The sequence below is a fragment of the Trachurus japonicus genome, chromosome 21 (assembly GCF_045865225.1).
Source record: "Trachurus japonicus isolate A0001 chromosome 21, Traja_1.0".
Taxonomy (NCBI): Eukaryota; Metazoa; Chordata; class Actinopteri; order Carangiformes; family Carangidae; genus Trachurus; species Trachurus japonicus.
Window position 1 is genome coordinate 12,548,243 of NC_140927.1, and position 17,398 is coordinate 12,565,640.

Consider the following 17,398-nt stretch of genomic DNA (forward strand, 5'->3'; position numbering starts at 1 on the left):
GAAACTATTTATGTACAGTGGAGTACAAATGCCTGAGACCCCTGTCCCATTCACTCGGATTATTTTATCTTGGGCATTCTTTAGAGGAAAATTGGGATTTGTCATGTTGATTACAATTACAATTTGTTGTGCTCATCCTTTATGGCAGGTAAAATGAAAATCAGATAAGAATATAGGCTTTCCATTTGTGGCTCCAGCGATTACAGGTGCAGGTCCCAAAATAATAACCAGCACTCGGAGATGTTGTTCTTTCATAAGGGACACTGATATGTCCTGAATATGTCAAATAAGAACTTCCACAACACTCACCTATATTTTGAAACAAGACCTTAGATTATAGCACCCCCATCAGTCCAATCAGTGAATTTCTTATACTGAACCAGTGAAACTCACATTTTATGTACACATACAGCTACTGATTGCAGTCCCATCAACAAAATCAAACCTGCTCTCATCTAACTCTAAAGAGGCAACAATAGTGTTTTACTGCAACAGGTTATATAGTGTTGGACAGCAGAGCATGTATACATTATGTTGAATGTGGTCTTACTAGTATACAGGAGCTCTGACAGCCTGTCATCTGCCAGATGACTTCACACCTCTCAAAGACACAGCTTCTCCATTGGAGGGAGCCACACTTCAGTGTTCAAGCATGTAAAAAAGAAAAAAATATATTCATTGAGTTTCCAAGGAAAGGTGTCATTATCTACAATAGATTAATCCTTCTTAAAATTATCTTTTCAGAGAAACACTTATTATCTGTGCTGTGGGCATTTTAAAATACACCCACTCATTAACAGCAGCCATCCATATCCCCCGGAGACTGCATCAAGTGCTTGCTATTGAGAACAACATAGATCATGCATGTGGGCTGAGGAGGTGGTTTATTGTTACTGAGACACTTGACAGTAAATCAAGAGTTTACAAACAAACATACAAGAAAAACAATGCAATGAATGAGGTTACATTATCAACACTATATCAGATGACTGAAAACAGAAAAAATGACAAATGTTTTATAACAATTTGACTGATCAAGATTTTGTAATAAACTGCTTAAATCCATGGGAATGGCCTGTATTTTGTTAGAGGTACAACATAGTGATGGTGAATTGAGAATTAGGCATAAGATAATAAGAAAAAAATCGGCTGTTCTTTGCAGGCAAATCAGTTTATGTGCATGAAAACCAAATTGTCACTATCCTGGCTTTGCAATCGAAGCATATGAGCCAGAGAAGATTGAAAAGCCAGAATGATTTGGGATACATTTACAGGCCAAAGGGGGTTTGATAATGGATGAAATCTATTTACTGCTACATAAAAATCATTATAGTCTAGCAGGAACTCTTAGTCAGGATCTTGAATCCCTTTCCAAAATGACTGTATTTTTTTGCATTGGAAATTTTCCTCTTCTTCTTGGCTTCATGTTTTAAAGACTGTTTCTGCCAGCCCAGAGCTGCCATGGCAACAGTCCTTCAATGAACTGCAGCACTTTGTGCAGAGATTATAACAATGACAGTCATGTTTTATATTAGAATAATGTGAAATCACACTGGGTTCTGTTGAAAACTTCGTTTCACTGTGACACCGCTTGAACAGGGTATCAAAATAATATGATTATATCGCTAGATTTCTTTTTTTTTTTTTTCTTTTTCTTTTTAGCATCTGGAGGTTTGGATTTGTTGATGGACACAGTTCACAAAGTAGTGTGCTGGCATCTAATTCTGTGGTAGATTTATCATCCTATCTTGCCCTGAAGTAGCCTATACCCAGGCCTGTGGACAAAAACACCTTCCTCAAAGGGAGGGTGACCTTGAGAGGAAAGCCAAAACCCTCAGCCAGTCAGTGCCAAGTTCATTTTATCCCTGATGAAAAGGGATTTCAGGATCTTTCAACTAGCAGAGGACTGATAAAAGATTACTGTAGTTTCACTGCGTTTCAAACTTTGGTAATAAGAGGAAGTTAGGCCTCACACACACACACTTTCAACACATTCCAATGATGCTGATAAACTGTGTCCTGAACAGAAGCCAGGACACTTTGGAGGCTGTGACTGGACGTCTTCATGTGGATCAGAGTTTTCACTGTGTGTAGCTTTATGTGAAAGTGCTGACGGCTGGTCAGCTGAGAGAGAGGACTCAGGCTGTTCTCCCACTGAATCTTTGTGTGGCACAAATAAAGCTGTTTTGTTCTAGGTTACACTGCTGAAAGATCCACATGGGGCACAGGAAGTAACACTGCTCTGTATCCAGGGCCAACTATCAAAACTTTTTGCTGTCAAGAACAACACATGAACAGGACTTTTTTAGTCCCCTATTTATTTCACTATATGCTGAATGTGCAGGGACAAAAACTAAATCAGTTAAACACTGCCTTTAGTGAGAATCTCAAACATGCACGAGGCTATTTTTGCTATTTTTATCATTGCACTCATAGTGGGGTTGAACGAGGTTGTTGTTAGAAAGGAAATGCCAGAAGATCATTAAATATTAAAGCAATACATCCCCTTCCCCGCATGAATGTGCTCAGCAAATTTCATGGCAATCTTCCAAATAGACCACAAGACATTCACCATGTAAAACTGACCTGAGAGTCCTGCAGGATGAGAAAGGTCAGGGTGAGTATCTGTGCAGTTTGAATAGAAAGTGAAACATTTCTGGGGAGTGTGCTGGTAGAGTGCCCATCGCTCAATGGTTTGAACAAAAACTTTTACCCTAATGGTTGATGGCAAAGATCAGTGTGTCTTAATTAGGATTATTCAGCACTGCAATCTGACCAGTCTTTGCTCAAAGTGTTTGATAAAACATACCAATCAACCAGTGGAAGTCTCTGTCCTTAAAATGAACGTTTTAAAAACAAGTGGAGTGGTGCTTTTATTAACAAAAAGTGGAGGAGGCCAAAAAAACTTGACATGTATCCATCCTAACCATATCCATTACACTCCTTCAAGATAACCACAACATCTTCTGTCACTGCATTTATAGTTTCAAAAGTGCCATGGGAAAGTTGTGGCCATTAAGACTGAATGTGGCTGTATAACTTATCTGTTCTATGTTTATGGTTTTATAACAGCAAGGGTTAAAATATTCATATGCATATATCATTGTAAATTCCCTTTTTCATTCATTCAGTCACTCATTCAGTTACTAATTCAGTCATTCATCCAGTGGTGCTATATGTTTACTTCTAGAAGTTCTCCACAAGGTGGCAGTCCATACAAACCACACTGCACTGGTAAAATACATTACTATCAGCAGGAAATAAAGATGCTATAATGAGCTATTTTTCTCTACTGTACAAACAGCTCCCGCAACAACGGCATGCAGGGGCGTCATCACCAGACCCCTTTTACTGGGCCACGAGCCCCAGAATAAATTAGCGGTGCCCAGTGTAAATGTCATATAGGCGTTAATGCTTAAAGAAAAAGCAAAGTCAGTTCAGACTGAGTTGTGCCCCAGTAGTGCTTAATGGCTAGCAACGCTATGGGCATGATCCTTTGATGTGAACATTGGTCCTCATCCTAGGTTCAGTTCAACAAACAAAAATAAACATAAAACAAATAAATAAATAAACACGAAAGACTGATTCATGCATTTATCTCTGCAGTCTACAGCAATGCAATTTTCAGTGGGCTCCAGACAGAACAGTCACAGTCTGCCGCTGGAAAGGACCTGTTACATTTAGCATTGCTTTTAAGGTCCTCCTCCTTATTCATTAAGTCATTAAAAGGGCATGTGGCAATCTAAGTCCCTGACCAACTCTACCATATCCTGCTACTATACCGAAGGTTCACAGCAACAGGTTGGTGAATGAAGCCTCGGTCAGTTACAGCGCAAATATTGAACTCACGGCCTTCAGATATCAGAGAGGCCAGCTCTATGCTTTCTATGTAATCACTCATTTCTTATTTCTTGCATTATCATTCATTTTTTACATCAATGTTTTACATATATGTAACTGTTAATATATTTTTTAATGTTAATTTCTGATGTTATTATTGATTTACTTTTCATGTGAAGCATAGGTGCACTGCAAACCATTTCTTTGTTATAAAGCATCTCTGATATGAAAGGTGCTATACGGTTGAAATAATAATAATACATTATTATATTAAATATATTTTATCCAGGTCTCTATAGAGATTATCATGATTTAGAGTTTTGTTCTCAAACCACATTATTATATAACTGTATGTAACTTCATGTGAGTACGGAAACACATCAGTATGCACGATGCTTCATTCTCATGATATCAGCATAGACAATGAATGAGTTTCAAAGTGTTGTGCCAGGTCTTATAAATATAATTCTTTAATGACCCTGACTTTCATTGCATTGGATTTTGATTTCACAATAATCCATAAATGTTAATCAGCATAATTTGTTGTCAAATAACAAAACACAATATCAATGTTTCAACTTTTTCATTTATTCATTTTTTCTTATAGTAGATTACTACATATGTTTTTATATACTTGGAATTGGCATTTTATTTACCTTATCTGTATTTTCTAAACAGGCAAACTACTAATGCAGTGTGTGAGTGCACTAATACATTCAGGCTGCACTCCAATGATTCATGTTAATGACCTTGAAAGCAATGTTGATTTACTCTGGTCTCAGGCTCTACATACATAATTTATTTAGTGAAATAATTAGTGCAGTGCAGAACTGGGTTACCTCTTCATATGATCTACAACAGCAGTGACTTAAAGTCACACAGCTCTCCAAAAATCATTTCTGAAACTTCATTTTAATAAGCAATTAACACATTTAAATTTATTTATTTATCCCAGAGCACACAGTGAAATATGAGACTAAATAATCTTTCTCTCTCTTTCATACTTCTATATGCTAGAAAGTCAGTCATTTGTAAACATTTACTGGTCCAAGTTTGTGTTTATATTTGTGAATTATGATGTATTCAGACATACAATGTTATCATTAAATCATAAATTGTGAAATTGTTATAGAAATTGAAGCTTGTGGCCTTTATCCCAGCACTCTCTAAGTAAGTTACTCGGTAGCCTACTATTTACCACTTTCACTACTCATGTGCCTCTCAGACACACTCAGCACTTTGGCAGCATCAAACTCAGACATCACTGAAAGCAGAATACACATTCATTTTGTAAAGCTGTGGATGGAAACGTGTTGATATACTGTACACTGAAATGAACAATGCCGCCCTCTTGTGGAGATAGAGGTTGTGAGAAACTATTAAAATGCTGGGTAAAGAGTAAAGACAATGGTTCACACATATTTACACAGGTTGTCTTCACAGGTGCTGCTGTGGGACCCTCTGGACCACTGGAGAAACAGACTCTGTTGACAGTGCCATTCTCTGTTGAAAATGTAATGGACACAGATGTGTTTAAAACACTTTTCATTACAATAATGCATATGTATAATAATCCATATTACAAAATCAGGAGTGGATGTAAGCTAAATATTTGTGATGATTAAACCATAATAATTTTTGTGACAGATATGTTTGTTTGATATTTGCTCTGCCATCTTCTTAGACATGTAGCCTAATTCTAAAAGATATTTGATAATGTTAAGATTATACATTTATCTCTAATTATCAAAACTTTGTCTAAAAAAATGTGTGAAAATGATTTGAAGGTTGTCACAGTGTGCAGAGACAGCTTCCTTTCTTAAGATTAAAGGGGTTGTCACTTGGTTTAAATGCTAATGAAGAAATAAATGTGTGGGCCACTGTTAATCCAGGGAGCTACCTGCTGCAGTATCAACATGTTATGTATTCATTAACGTGCTTGACCCTGAATTTAAGTGGTCTCATAATCAGGCTGAATTACAAATATGTTTCACTACACAGAATAAATCAGAGATGTGGGTGGTGATTCAAGGGGCCTCAACTTCAGAGGTCAGAAGTTGTGATGAGCTCTCGTGGCAATATGACCTCGGTCCGAAGCTCTTTAAAATTATAATGAAAAGAACATTTTGTTCGACCCTGGCAGCAGTGGCAGGGGGAGTATGTGTAATCTGCAAAGGGACTTTGAGGCAAAAAATGAACCATTGGTCCATTGCCCCCCCCCCCCCCCTCTTTTTTTTCTGTAGTGTGCAACATTTCTCAATTTGATTAAGACAATCCGGTACTCTCTGCAGTGTAACTTCATTTAACTGAATTAAAGGACAATTCCAGGCAAATTCAACTCAGGGGTGTATTTTCATATCATTTTAGGTCTAAAAGAATGAATCTGAAGATTTTCAGTTTAATCGCTCCTGTTTTGCGGTAGTTGCGTCTGTCCGCGCATCGCCACGGCAGCAATGAATGGGAGTGGATGTAAGTTCCGCTGTTTAGGCTGTTTCCAGCCCTCAAAGCCGCATTTTTTTCCACAGACAGCATCAGATGGCTACTCAAACATGCACCGAGAAGTTTATTTACTTCAAGCAAGCCGACATGTTTGTAAAAGTCGATCTAATTCAAAGTCTCCCGGAGTCTCGCGCGAGACCCAGTTGCCGTGCTCGGTGTGTTCAGGAGCAGTGGGAAAAGCTACCGTTTGTGTCATAAACACAGGAATATCAACTCTTTACTTGCTTCAAGTAAAAAAAACTTCTCGGCGCATCTTTGAGTAGCCATCTGACGCTGTCTGTGGAAAAAAATGTACACTTCAAGCAAGTAAAGAGTTGATATTCCTGTGTTTATGACACAAGCGGTAGCTCCTACTGCACCTGAATACACCAGCACTGCAACTTCGGGCTCGCGCGAGACTCCGGGAGACTTTGAATTAGATCTAGTTTTACAAACATGTCGGCTTGCTTGAAGTAAATAAACTTCTCGGTGCATGTTTGAGTCGCCATCTGATGCTGTCTGTGGAAAAAAATTGCGGCTTTGAGGGCTGGAAACAGCCTAAACAGCGGAACTTACATCCACTCCCATTCATTGCTGCCGTGGCGATGCGCGGACAGACGCAACTACCGCAAAACAGGAGCGATTAAACTGAAAATCTTCAGATTCATTCTTTTAGACCTAAAATGATAGGAAAATACACCCCCGAGTTGAATTCGCCTGGAATTGTCCTTTAAATATGTGCACATTGTACGCGTTAGGCTATTGGCCAGAAATAAAGATGGTCTAAGATTTTGACAGGAGCCCTTTTTGGGTCTCAGTGTGACCCAAATGTTGTGCTTTATTGTTTGCCTAGGCCTACAGGTTATGAAACAGTAAAACTGATTAGGCCTATATGGTGTTACATTAGGGCCTACCAGTGGCGGACTGGCACCAAAAAGAGGCCCTGGCAATTTTTTTTTTTTGGGGGGGGGGGGTTGCACAGTACAGATAAGTCTTCTCATCACAATCCACGCCATCTAGGCTACAGTACACAGATCAGCTGTTATTAAAATCCAACTCATCAATAACAGGATCATGATTAGACCACCACTCACATTACACAACAAACAATTAATCCACACTCAAACCGAAGCAACAATAATGTTAACTGTACTCAACAAGCTATTATTACAAGGTATACAACAGATATGACAGGCAACCTCCTGTGTGTGTGTGTGTGTGTGTGTGTGTGTGTGTGTGTGTGTAAGAAAGAGGAGGGGGAGAGAGAGAGAAAGTAGCCTACATAAAAGCTGCTAGCTGTTAGCTACCATAGCTCAGACGTCGGTCTCCCGTCAGGTAAAAGCTGCCGTTTATTCCTCAAATGAAGTTAAAAAAGTTGTTGAGCCTCTCCGGTAGAGTTATCCCTCACTGCAGTTGAATTAGCCGCTAAACTGCTGGAAGCTAAAACCGCGGGGGCGTCTGTTTGTTTACAATTCACGAAGGCAACGTGAACGTATGTGTCGCTTTTAGTGGAGTTACGCAATGAGGCAACGTAGCCTCCCATGGCGTACAAGTCTGGAGGGGGCAGATACACACATACACACCGTATGGGCAGGAGAGGCAGAGCAGCTCTGTGCCTCTCCTCTGAAATACAACGAGACGGCGAGTGGCTTCTACGGCCGCTGCCTGGCTGGACGTAAACTCATTGAGTCCCCTGACCGCACGGCACGTCCCTGCTTGAGAGCAGTGTGTGTGTGTGTGTGTGTGTGTGTGTGTGTGTGTGTGTGTGTGTGTGTGCGCGCGCGTACGTGATTGAATGAGTGAGACAACCTACAGTAACCCCCCCTCTCCACCCCTTAGAATACGTTTTAATGTTGAAACATGTTAAGAGTTAGTTTTTAGTCCATGACATAATTTGCGGCCGCCTATTAACGCAGCCGCTCCGCTTTTATTTATTTAGCCAATTTATTTATTACTTGCGGCCTTGGCCGCTCCACTTTATTTATTTGGTGGAGCCGCCTACGGCCGCATCACCAGGCGGCCATTTGCCCACATTGCCCAATGGCCAGTCCGTAGTCCCTACTATTGAAAGTGATTAACACACAGTTACATAAATGTCTTGGTAGTTCATATAATTTGATTGGAAATTGGGAAATTGTTTTTGGTTGGTTTACATAATGGCGCTGTAGCCTACGTCGTTCTGAGTTTTATTTTGAAGGATGAGACAGAAAGTTTTATTTTGTAACTGTTCGGCTAGCAGCGGTCACGGTTGGTTACCGGTAGCCTATTTGGCTGTGTCTAAACCCAACCAATGGCTTCACTTACTTTTTGCTTTCCCCCCCCTATTTTACACCTGTAGCCTACATGTCAGTTTTACTAAACTTAATCAGTCGGGAGTCCTCGACGAAATTTGGTAAGACTCTACGTCACTTCCTGCAGCTCACGTACGCCATCTAGCCACAACTAGAGCACTAACCTATGCACAAGCCACAACCTCCTCCAGGGCAGAAGGGTTACCGTTGTCGATATCGTCTGTTGCTGATAACGTCTGAAACTGATAACATGGATGTCAACCTCACCGGAGTCAAACAAAGTCAAGGCGTTTGGCTTGTAAAGGTTTGTTCCCCCACATCTTGTCAAAATAACCGACGTAACTCTTTATTTCAGCTTTGTAACACTTATTTTAACAGAATACGTTTGTCAACTTGTTAAACTCAAGTTAACGTTAGCCTAGCTAATAATTACGTTGACGAACGTTAAATTCACCACTGCTTATCTGTTTCATCTCATTGATACTAAAATGTGTGAAATAAACCGATTTATGAGTGCTTTGTTCAGTTAATTCTGTGTATGTAACTTAAATTGGATCATATACTTCACCAGGTACCTAAATATTTGTCTCAGCAATGGGACAAGGCCACAGAAAAGGGAGAAGTTGGGAAGATTACCATCGGAAAGTATGTACCAGACTCTGAAAATTTAATTTGATCATACCCTTCATGTGATTATCAGTGTGAGCCTCTACAATTAATAGCAATTAATATCACTCAATGATAGATGAGTCCTATGCAAATGTTTTGGGTAAAATTGTATAGTTTTTTCCCCCCTGGTTTCCCAAGATTACCAATAAAATGATTCATGACAAATGTGAATCAACAAGTTAGTAGGTTACGTGAAACCCTGAACAGTGTTAATGATCACACTTTGTTCTTTCTTCTCAAAAACCTGACAGAAAACAGGACAAAACAGAGGTGAGACCACTTCATATGAAACTGCACCACCAGTTTGTACAGCCGACCTGCACAAGTTTTTATATGGGGGATTAAAAAGCTGATTGATTCAGCAAACCTGACTTCTCACTTTTTATTAGCTGCATGGTTTAAAACACTGTTGTTTCTAGATTCTTTCTTTATTTTCTTGTTTATGGTGTTGCTGCTGCTCTGACCAGACTTTGGGGATCAATGAAGTTTTATGATATCACAATTTGACCTGATGTGAGGAATGAAAGACAGCAGTGCCTTGACTGACCTGTGTTTCTCAGGTGTGTTTCAACCTGAATGCCGACCTGAGCGGCCTTGGCGCTGTGGGAGAGAAGGAAGGAACCGTGCAGGTCCCGCGGGATCATCCCTTCACTATGCACAAAGTGGATGGACAGACCATGGCTGTCTTCAGCCAGAGTGACACAGGTCAGTCTGCAACCTAACTGTTCCAGTCCTCGACTCTTTGTTTCTTCTGTGCTATATAATATCTTATTTGAAAAGCATTTCTTGACAGGTGGCCAGAGGGTTCAAACTGAAATAGATTTGACAATGTATGGGAGCACTGTCGTGGGCTGCAGGGCTGTGTGGTTTTGCTTGATTCAGAATGAGCATGTGGCTTTTTTGCAGAAGAGAAGAACATGGTATAAAAACTTTGCCTCCAATATAAAACTGGGTCAGAGTAGAAAGTTTTCCCACATCGAGTTGGAGTAATGCATAATGGAAAAAAAAAACTCAAAGGGAATTTAGACAGAGTAGCACCTAATTACATTACAAGTAGCCTTAGCCCGTCTAGTTTCTTAGATTCTCTTTCCAAATTGATTGCACTTCAAAATTGATGAGAATACTCAGTGGCTTCTGCTTTATAGAGGACAAATCCTGCCAGGCATGATGTGTCATACTGTTTTCTGAGCCAGAGGGATTGGCACAGACTTGCATCAGACACGTGGCTTAAAAATAGATGAAACTGTATGGTTTGGTGTCTAACAGCATGTGACCTGAGAATTACAATAGATTATTTTGTTACTTTAAATGGCATTGAGTTATTTGATCACTTTAATGTAACAGACCAGTAAAATGAAATGATAAGGAATGCCATTTAGACCAAATCATACATCGACAATACCAGTGGGAAGGACAGAGAAATGGATAGAAATGGTAGAAGATGGAATAAAAGCAAGGAAAATATATTTATTGAATTTAATGAATTTAGTAATTTAGTGAAATGGTAAATAAATAGCAGGAGGCAGTGTGTTCCTATCTCAAAATTTCAAGAGCAATACTTTACATCCCAGGGCGCCAACTCTCTGTAACAAGGAAATGACTGCTTCTCAATATGTTTTTGAAATATTTCCAACGGCGTTTGTAATTGTGTGTTGATGGGACAACAATTACGAACATACAGTTTTCGAGCACATCCTACAGCCAAATGAGTTCAGTGCACAAATAAATGTAAAAATGGAAATCCATTTAAATGCACCAGTCATTGGTTCTAGTGCAGCTTCACTGCACCAAGAGTGATAGGACATTATAGGTTTTTGTAGCTTTTTACAACAGCAAACTTTATACAAAATTGTGCTGCATAAGAAGGGCAGTGCAGTAGAGCTCAGTTAAATCGTACAGCAGAGTCATAAACTAGCTCATTCTGATTAAGTGTGACAGCATTGCAGAGAAGCCAGAGCAGCTGCTGACAGATAAAATGTTAGATGTTCTATGATTTGTGTACCAGACTTGAAAGTATACTGACTTAACTTTGAGTACTCCTATTTCTACTCTCTCTGAGTTACTGAGCTGTTTTTCTCCATGTGGTTTTGTTAAACCGGACTTATGCTTTTAACACACTTACAGTGTTTTTTTTTTATAGCTTTTTATGGATCTATATGGTCAGTATGGGAATTTAGTCCAAAGTGAGTCATTTGTCAGCACAAAAACCACTGTCTTATTCCTAACGGTCTTGGTCTCAACACCACTTTTTTGTGGTCTTGTCTCGGTCTAGGGTCTCTCAGTCTCACAATGTCTCGGGCTGGCAGAACGGTCTCGAAGGGATTTGTAGCCTACAATATCCAGGCAGGAATGCTTTTTATTTGGATATCATTATTTATGCTTCAAGTGGTACCAATCACATGCATTTTGTGACACAGACGCGTTGGCACTTGTCCTCTCGCATTCTACAACTCATCCGGAATAGCAAAATATGGTGCAACTAGTTGTTTTTTTTTTGGTCTCGTTCTCGGTCTTGAGCTCAACTGGTCTTAGTCTTGGTCTTGGTCTTGGTCTTGGTCTTGTCTTGGTCTTGATACTCTCTGGTCTTGGTAGTGTCTTGGTCTCGGTTCAGGCGGTCTTGACTACAAGTCTACCCACTTGTTGGATCAGTTAAAAACTACACATACTGTATGTGCTTACACAGTGAGGAAGCAAGGTCGTGGCGAATTTGAAGACGCATGCATTGCCAAGAGAGAACAACTTTCTTGTGTTTGTTGTGTTTTTTAACATTGAAGGATATAAATCTATGTTGTTAACACCTAGAATGATGACCATAGAAAATGACCATAACAGGTCTTTAAAGTATGTTTTTGACTGCTGTGGTTCACAGGACGGCGGTGTTGGGGCCAGTGCATAATGCCTATAGATTTTTACATGCCTTTTATTAGTAGGTATGTGTTCAAATTCACTTCTTTGTTTAGTTAGCCAGCAGCTTTTAAAAGGGACCAATGGTATGTCTGACTTTGGTGGTTTGAATCTTCTCTGCAAATGGAGCAACCAAGTAGCCTGTTTGTGGTGCCATCAGAGTCAAGCTGTGTGCATAATAAGGAGTGAACAGAACTACGTCATGAATTGGCAAGCACTTTGTTTTAAATGATGAGAAACAACAGGAAACATTTAAATAATTGTCACATTAAGCAGCTGAGCAGACGGTGATTCAACACCCAGGAGCACATCAGTTAGATTACTAATGTTCGCAGGAGAGCACTCGGTAGATGAAAAACATACACTGACTGGAGCCTTACGTTGTTTTGATCATATATTTACTAAAGCTCTACTCTGAACTAGTAATACTATGGATGAAGTATACACTAAGCGAAAACAAGGAAGATAAAAGGGAAATAGTTTTTTTTCTTTTCTTTTGTCAGCCAACATCATTTTCCAGTTCCTGTGTGCTCATAATGAACAAACATATCCTGCAGCATTTGCGAGAATATTACACAATCCTTTTTTAATTTTTTGAAGGAAGATTGTATTAATGGCATACGAAAGAAAAGCAAAAGTCTCAGATGTGCCACATTTGTACTAAAGTCAAGTCAAGAAACCGCAGCTATAAACTAATGAAAATTTAAATGAAGTTCTCACTTCATATGGGTATATCCGGGAACCACAAGATTTATTCTATAACTGCTCCCATGCCATTTAGATGCACCCACACACTTATATGTGCATGTGCATTAATACCTCCTACATGTGATAATGGATTTTTTTCTTTCAATTTTTTCCCCTGACGTCTGTCTTCCTGTCTCTTATTACCACCAAAACAGCAACTTCACAATTCTCTGAAATGGTTTTCTTTTTCAAAAATTCAGTTGAATGATAAAAAAAAAAAAAAAACCAGTCTCAAGCTACCAAAACTTTGTATTTAAGTGTCAGAGAGGATCATCGGTGTTATATTCTTGTGTTTGTGAATATGGAAGCGTGCCATTCAGGGGGCGTGAAAACCTGTTGAATTTCATCTTAGAGGTGTCAGTGCTCCAGATGGCTGGCTTAACTGTGAAAGTGCGCTGGAAACAGAAGTAGGAGAAAGTCCTCAGAGATATGGTGGTGTGTGGTCTCTATTTACCTGACTGACACTCAGCTCCACCCCTACTCGCCCACAGAAAGGTGTACGGCATGATACTGGTCTCCCACACACTTTCCCGCGCGGTCCTGCTCTTTTAAAATACACACACACAGGCTCCCATCTATCCAACCTCGCTGCACCTGCATTTATACACTTTCTCTGGTTTGATCTGCACTTGAAATCTCATGCTCACACTTTTGCTTTTCACCTACTCAGATATTACTGGTTCTTGACACCTCAGACAGGTCTACATTTAACATCTAGAAGTATTAGACTTGCAACTATATTAGACTTGAAAGTCTGAAAGTGTGTTTTTGCTATGTTACCTATGCTTTCAACTTAGCAGTTCAAAGCAGACATTATATTTGTGGTCAGACAGTTGCTGTTTATGTTGACTTTCACAAACAGAAACAGTGTTAATGCAGTTAATGTTGTCATCATATCATGACCCTGATTTGATACCTGCTAATTAGAGTGGAAGATCTGGTCAAATGATTATATGACATTGTCTTGAATTGTAATCCACATCTAGAAACAGTATCTGCAAACTGTTTTTGCTCTGGTTTTATTGTGAAAGTCGTGACCATGAATGTATTGTGAAAATCCCTATCCCTATTTAGCCACTGCAAAGCACAATGCTGTCTTTTGTCCGTTCATGAATTGCGTCATAACAAATAACTTGTTAGCTTAGTTCACATGGAGTATTTCTACAGACATTCGTGTGTGGTGTTAAAAAATAGCTACATTTTATTTTTCTGGCCATATTGCCCAACAATACACAGTTGCTGGGCAATATGGCCAAAATCTAAAATGGTACCTAGTTCTTGTTCTGCTCAGGTGGAGAACGGGTTCCTGTGTTTCTCCACCAGGGGCGCTGAAACTGTGGAGCAGAACTTGAACTGCTGTTGCCAGCTGCAGTCTAGTGTGCTAGCTGTTCACAGTTAACAGTGGCCTGGTGTGTACTTGAGTTAATGTGATTTCTTTGCTAGATCATCAGTGGCGTGCACAGACTTTTTGAAGGGCAGGGGCAAAAGGAAAAAAAAAGGGAACATACAGCACGTCCTTGCCACTGAAAGGGGCACTTTAGCACGTGTTTTTCAACAATTGGGCCTTTCGACCTATATTTGAGTAAATTGTGCAACCGTTTTATCTATCACACTTGCTAACTTGTAACTCTGATTTGTATTTTTTAACAGGTTGTCATATATGGTGAGATACTGTGCTGTTGACATTTTGTCTCTGCGTAGGTTTAAAACATCTCTTACAGACTGGCCGCACGGTGTCTGTGGGTTTGCCCTGACCATTGGCTGTACACGCAAAACAATGCAACATTTTGCTTTTGTATGTCTGCTTGGTTGAAAAGCTGTGGACAGTCAGCAAGAGCACTTGTATTTGCAGCCATGCCCTCTTGTTTTGTCACTTCCATTGTGAGTGGTTGGTGAGCGCTGAACATAGGCTGGACCACTAACACACATCAGTGCATCTCAGGAAATAAAGCGCTTTATTAAAACATTCATCAGATGGGGCACAGTAGTGTTTTGAAGGCAGGTTGTAGCAGTACAGCCATGTAACCCTACATACAGTGCCATTGGAGTACTACAGCAGTGCTAATGGTGCTATTCAGATCAGTCTTTAGCATTTCTGTCACTTTTTTTTTCCTTTTTACTACAACTTACTTTTTACTTACTTATCCTTAAAAAGAATGGTTGGTGGTTTGTGTTGTTGTGTGACCAGACAGAGCACCGACATGTAAATCTGTGTAATTCCACGCAGTGTCTAATGCAATCCAAACATCTCAGACTCTGTATAATACATTCCTCCACCTCTGTTATACAAGTATTCACTGAGCCAACAATAGCGAGAGTTTCTCTTGGTGAGTGCCAATGATTGATATGTTCACGAATGGTGTCTGACATGGCTTTTGTACTGTAAGGCTGCTAGCTAAATGTTCCTCCATTATTTCCTTTCTCGTTCTGCTTTGTTCCGGCAAGGACCAGGTATTGATTAAGAGGTTGCTAAGCAACAGGCTTAGTTGCCACAGAAGCGTGCAGAAGAGAACAGAAAGCCAGATGTAATGTAGTGCTCTGTCATTATAAGCTTTTTACTGAAATTTAGAAACAGAACATGTTGTTTGTAAAACTCAAAATAATCCAGAAGTTAGGCTAGATTATTTTTACTTTGGGAATACCAAATTTGACTTTACTGCTTTAAGGACAGACATAAATACACCGTCTACTTGTTGAACTCTAGAATCTGAAACTGAGCATTTTCTTTTGCTGGTCTATTAAACACACATGTAGAAACTGACTTGAGAATTAAGTTTCCATCTGCTGTTTTCCATTCATATTTTAGATCACTGAAACTACATAAATACCAGTTTCAACATCCTTTTGTTCAATGCCCAGACTTGATGCAAGGACCAGAATATCCAGTCCAATCTTATAATAAAAATGCATAAAATAACAAATTGTCACCAAGTCATACTGCTGCAGCTCTTACTGTTTTAATTAGTTTTATTCAGCTCTGTTCGCAATTAATTCGATTTTTCAGTTTTCTTCACACCTGAATATATAATAATATCTAAATTTATATAATCATGTATATGAATAAAACAACAGATGATCAGTTCCTTGCTTATACATACCGGTATATCAAAAACCATTAGTCATCTCTTCTTGTCTTACACAATTAGAACATATCTGATTATTTTATTGAAAACTTCACAAGGCTTTGGTCACAGAGACAGGTACCGGTAAATAACAAATTACGACCACCAAGGTTTACTTTGATAAGAAAGTCAACCTCACATTAGATTAGCTATTATTATGTATGCTGCTGATAACAAGCAGGAGTTGAAGTCCCTAATAATTTGGAAATATTTATGTAAATACAGCTTAAAATCTTGAACAAAAAATATCATGAGCTGTAACTTAACAATGAGAAACTCATAACACAATGAAACAACCCAACTGCAGTTTGAGTTTGATTCAGGTTTTGCTTTGATTATTGCCTTTTCTGCCCACTTGAATACAGTCCTTGACAGACCATGTAGTATTTATTTTCGACTTCGCTCTTAGTAATAACTTATTGGTAAGAAAAGGATCATGGCGGCAGCCTAGACAAATTGACTTTCAGATTGTTATTTCATGGATCTGAACTACGTCACAGCTCTTTGTTCTGAAACAGCCATTCACAAGATCGGCACCAGACTTCTTTTAATTGCGGAGGAAAGTGGAGATGTGGGCTGTGATTCAGAGGTCTGAAAACAGGCTAAATATAAGTAGCAGATATTCACTAATGTTTGTGTTGTTTGGTGTGAAAGGGATAAACTGCTGTTGTCCTGCTATCTCTGTCGCGTTTTCACGTCATGCACTGAACCAGTGGAACCGTGCAGGCTGTGGCTGGATCCTGAGCAGACGGTTGTAGGTGTTTTACTGAAGGCGTGAGGATGGCTTTGTTGGTTCATTCCAAAAGTGTGTCTCATGAATTGCGGAGGGTTTAAAGAGGAATATACCCCTTGAAAAGCATGCATTGTAATCTGATGACATTTACAACACATGCTCTCAAAACTATATCTAACTTCATTCACAAGGATTCAGCTGGCATCATGTATTGCAAATCGTTGGCATCCATCTCTTTCTTTAAACAGTTTCTTTCCCAGTACTGGAAGTTGTGCACTAATGGCTGTGTGGTTGGGCTGTTTCCACGGCTGACGTCAAGGAAGAGTCTTGTTAGCAGAGTGAAGGCTGTGTTCTGCCTACATTAATCCAATGCGAGGCTTTAGAGTTCCTGTTGTTGGAGCACTCAAGCCTCTCGGGTATTTTCACTGTCAGAGGTGGTTGAGGCTGTCAGCTCCCTCCTGTTGCACGACTCTCTACTGTCTCACAGCACCGGCAGAAATTACATGGGTTGGGAAAAAATACCATTCTCAAGTTTCAAGTGTATTTCTCATCACCCTGGTATTTGTTTTCCTGTGTTTTTCATATATGGAAATTCATTTGAGCTTTGTGCTCTT

General features: G+C 39.5%; 1 protein-coding gene across 1 annotated transcript in view; it reads left to right on the forward strand.

Moving 5' to 3' along the window:
- Positions 1-8,788: 8,788 nt before the first annotated feature.
- Positions 8,789-17,398, forward strand: part of LOC146964842 (general transcription factor IIF subunit 2-like) — a 37,042-nt gene continuing 28,432 nt past the window's right edge. The window contains exons 1-4 of the mRNA XM_085765465.1: positions 8,789-8,913; positions 9,181-9,254; positions 9,530-9,548; positions 9,839-9,983. Coding sequence (XP_085621591.1) covers positions 8,860-8,913; positions 9,181-9,254; positions 9,530-9,548; positions 9,839-9,983 — 292 coding nt within the window. The 5' untranslated portion in view covers positions 8,789-8,859. The remainder of the gene's footprint in view (positions 8,914-9,180; positions 9,255-9,529; positions 9,549-9,838; positions 9,984-17,398) is intronic.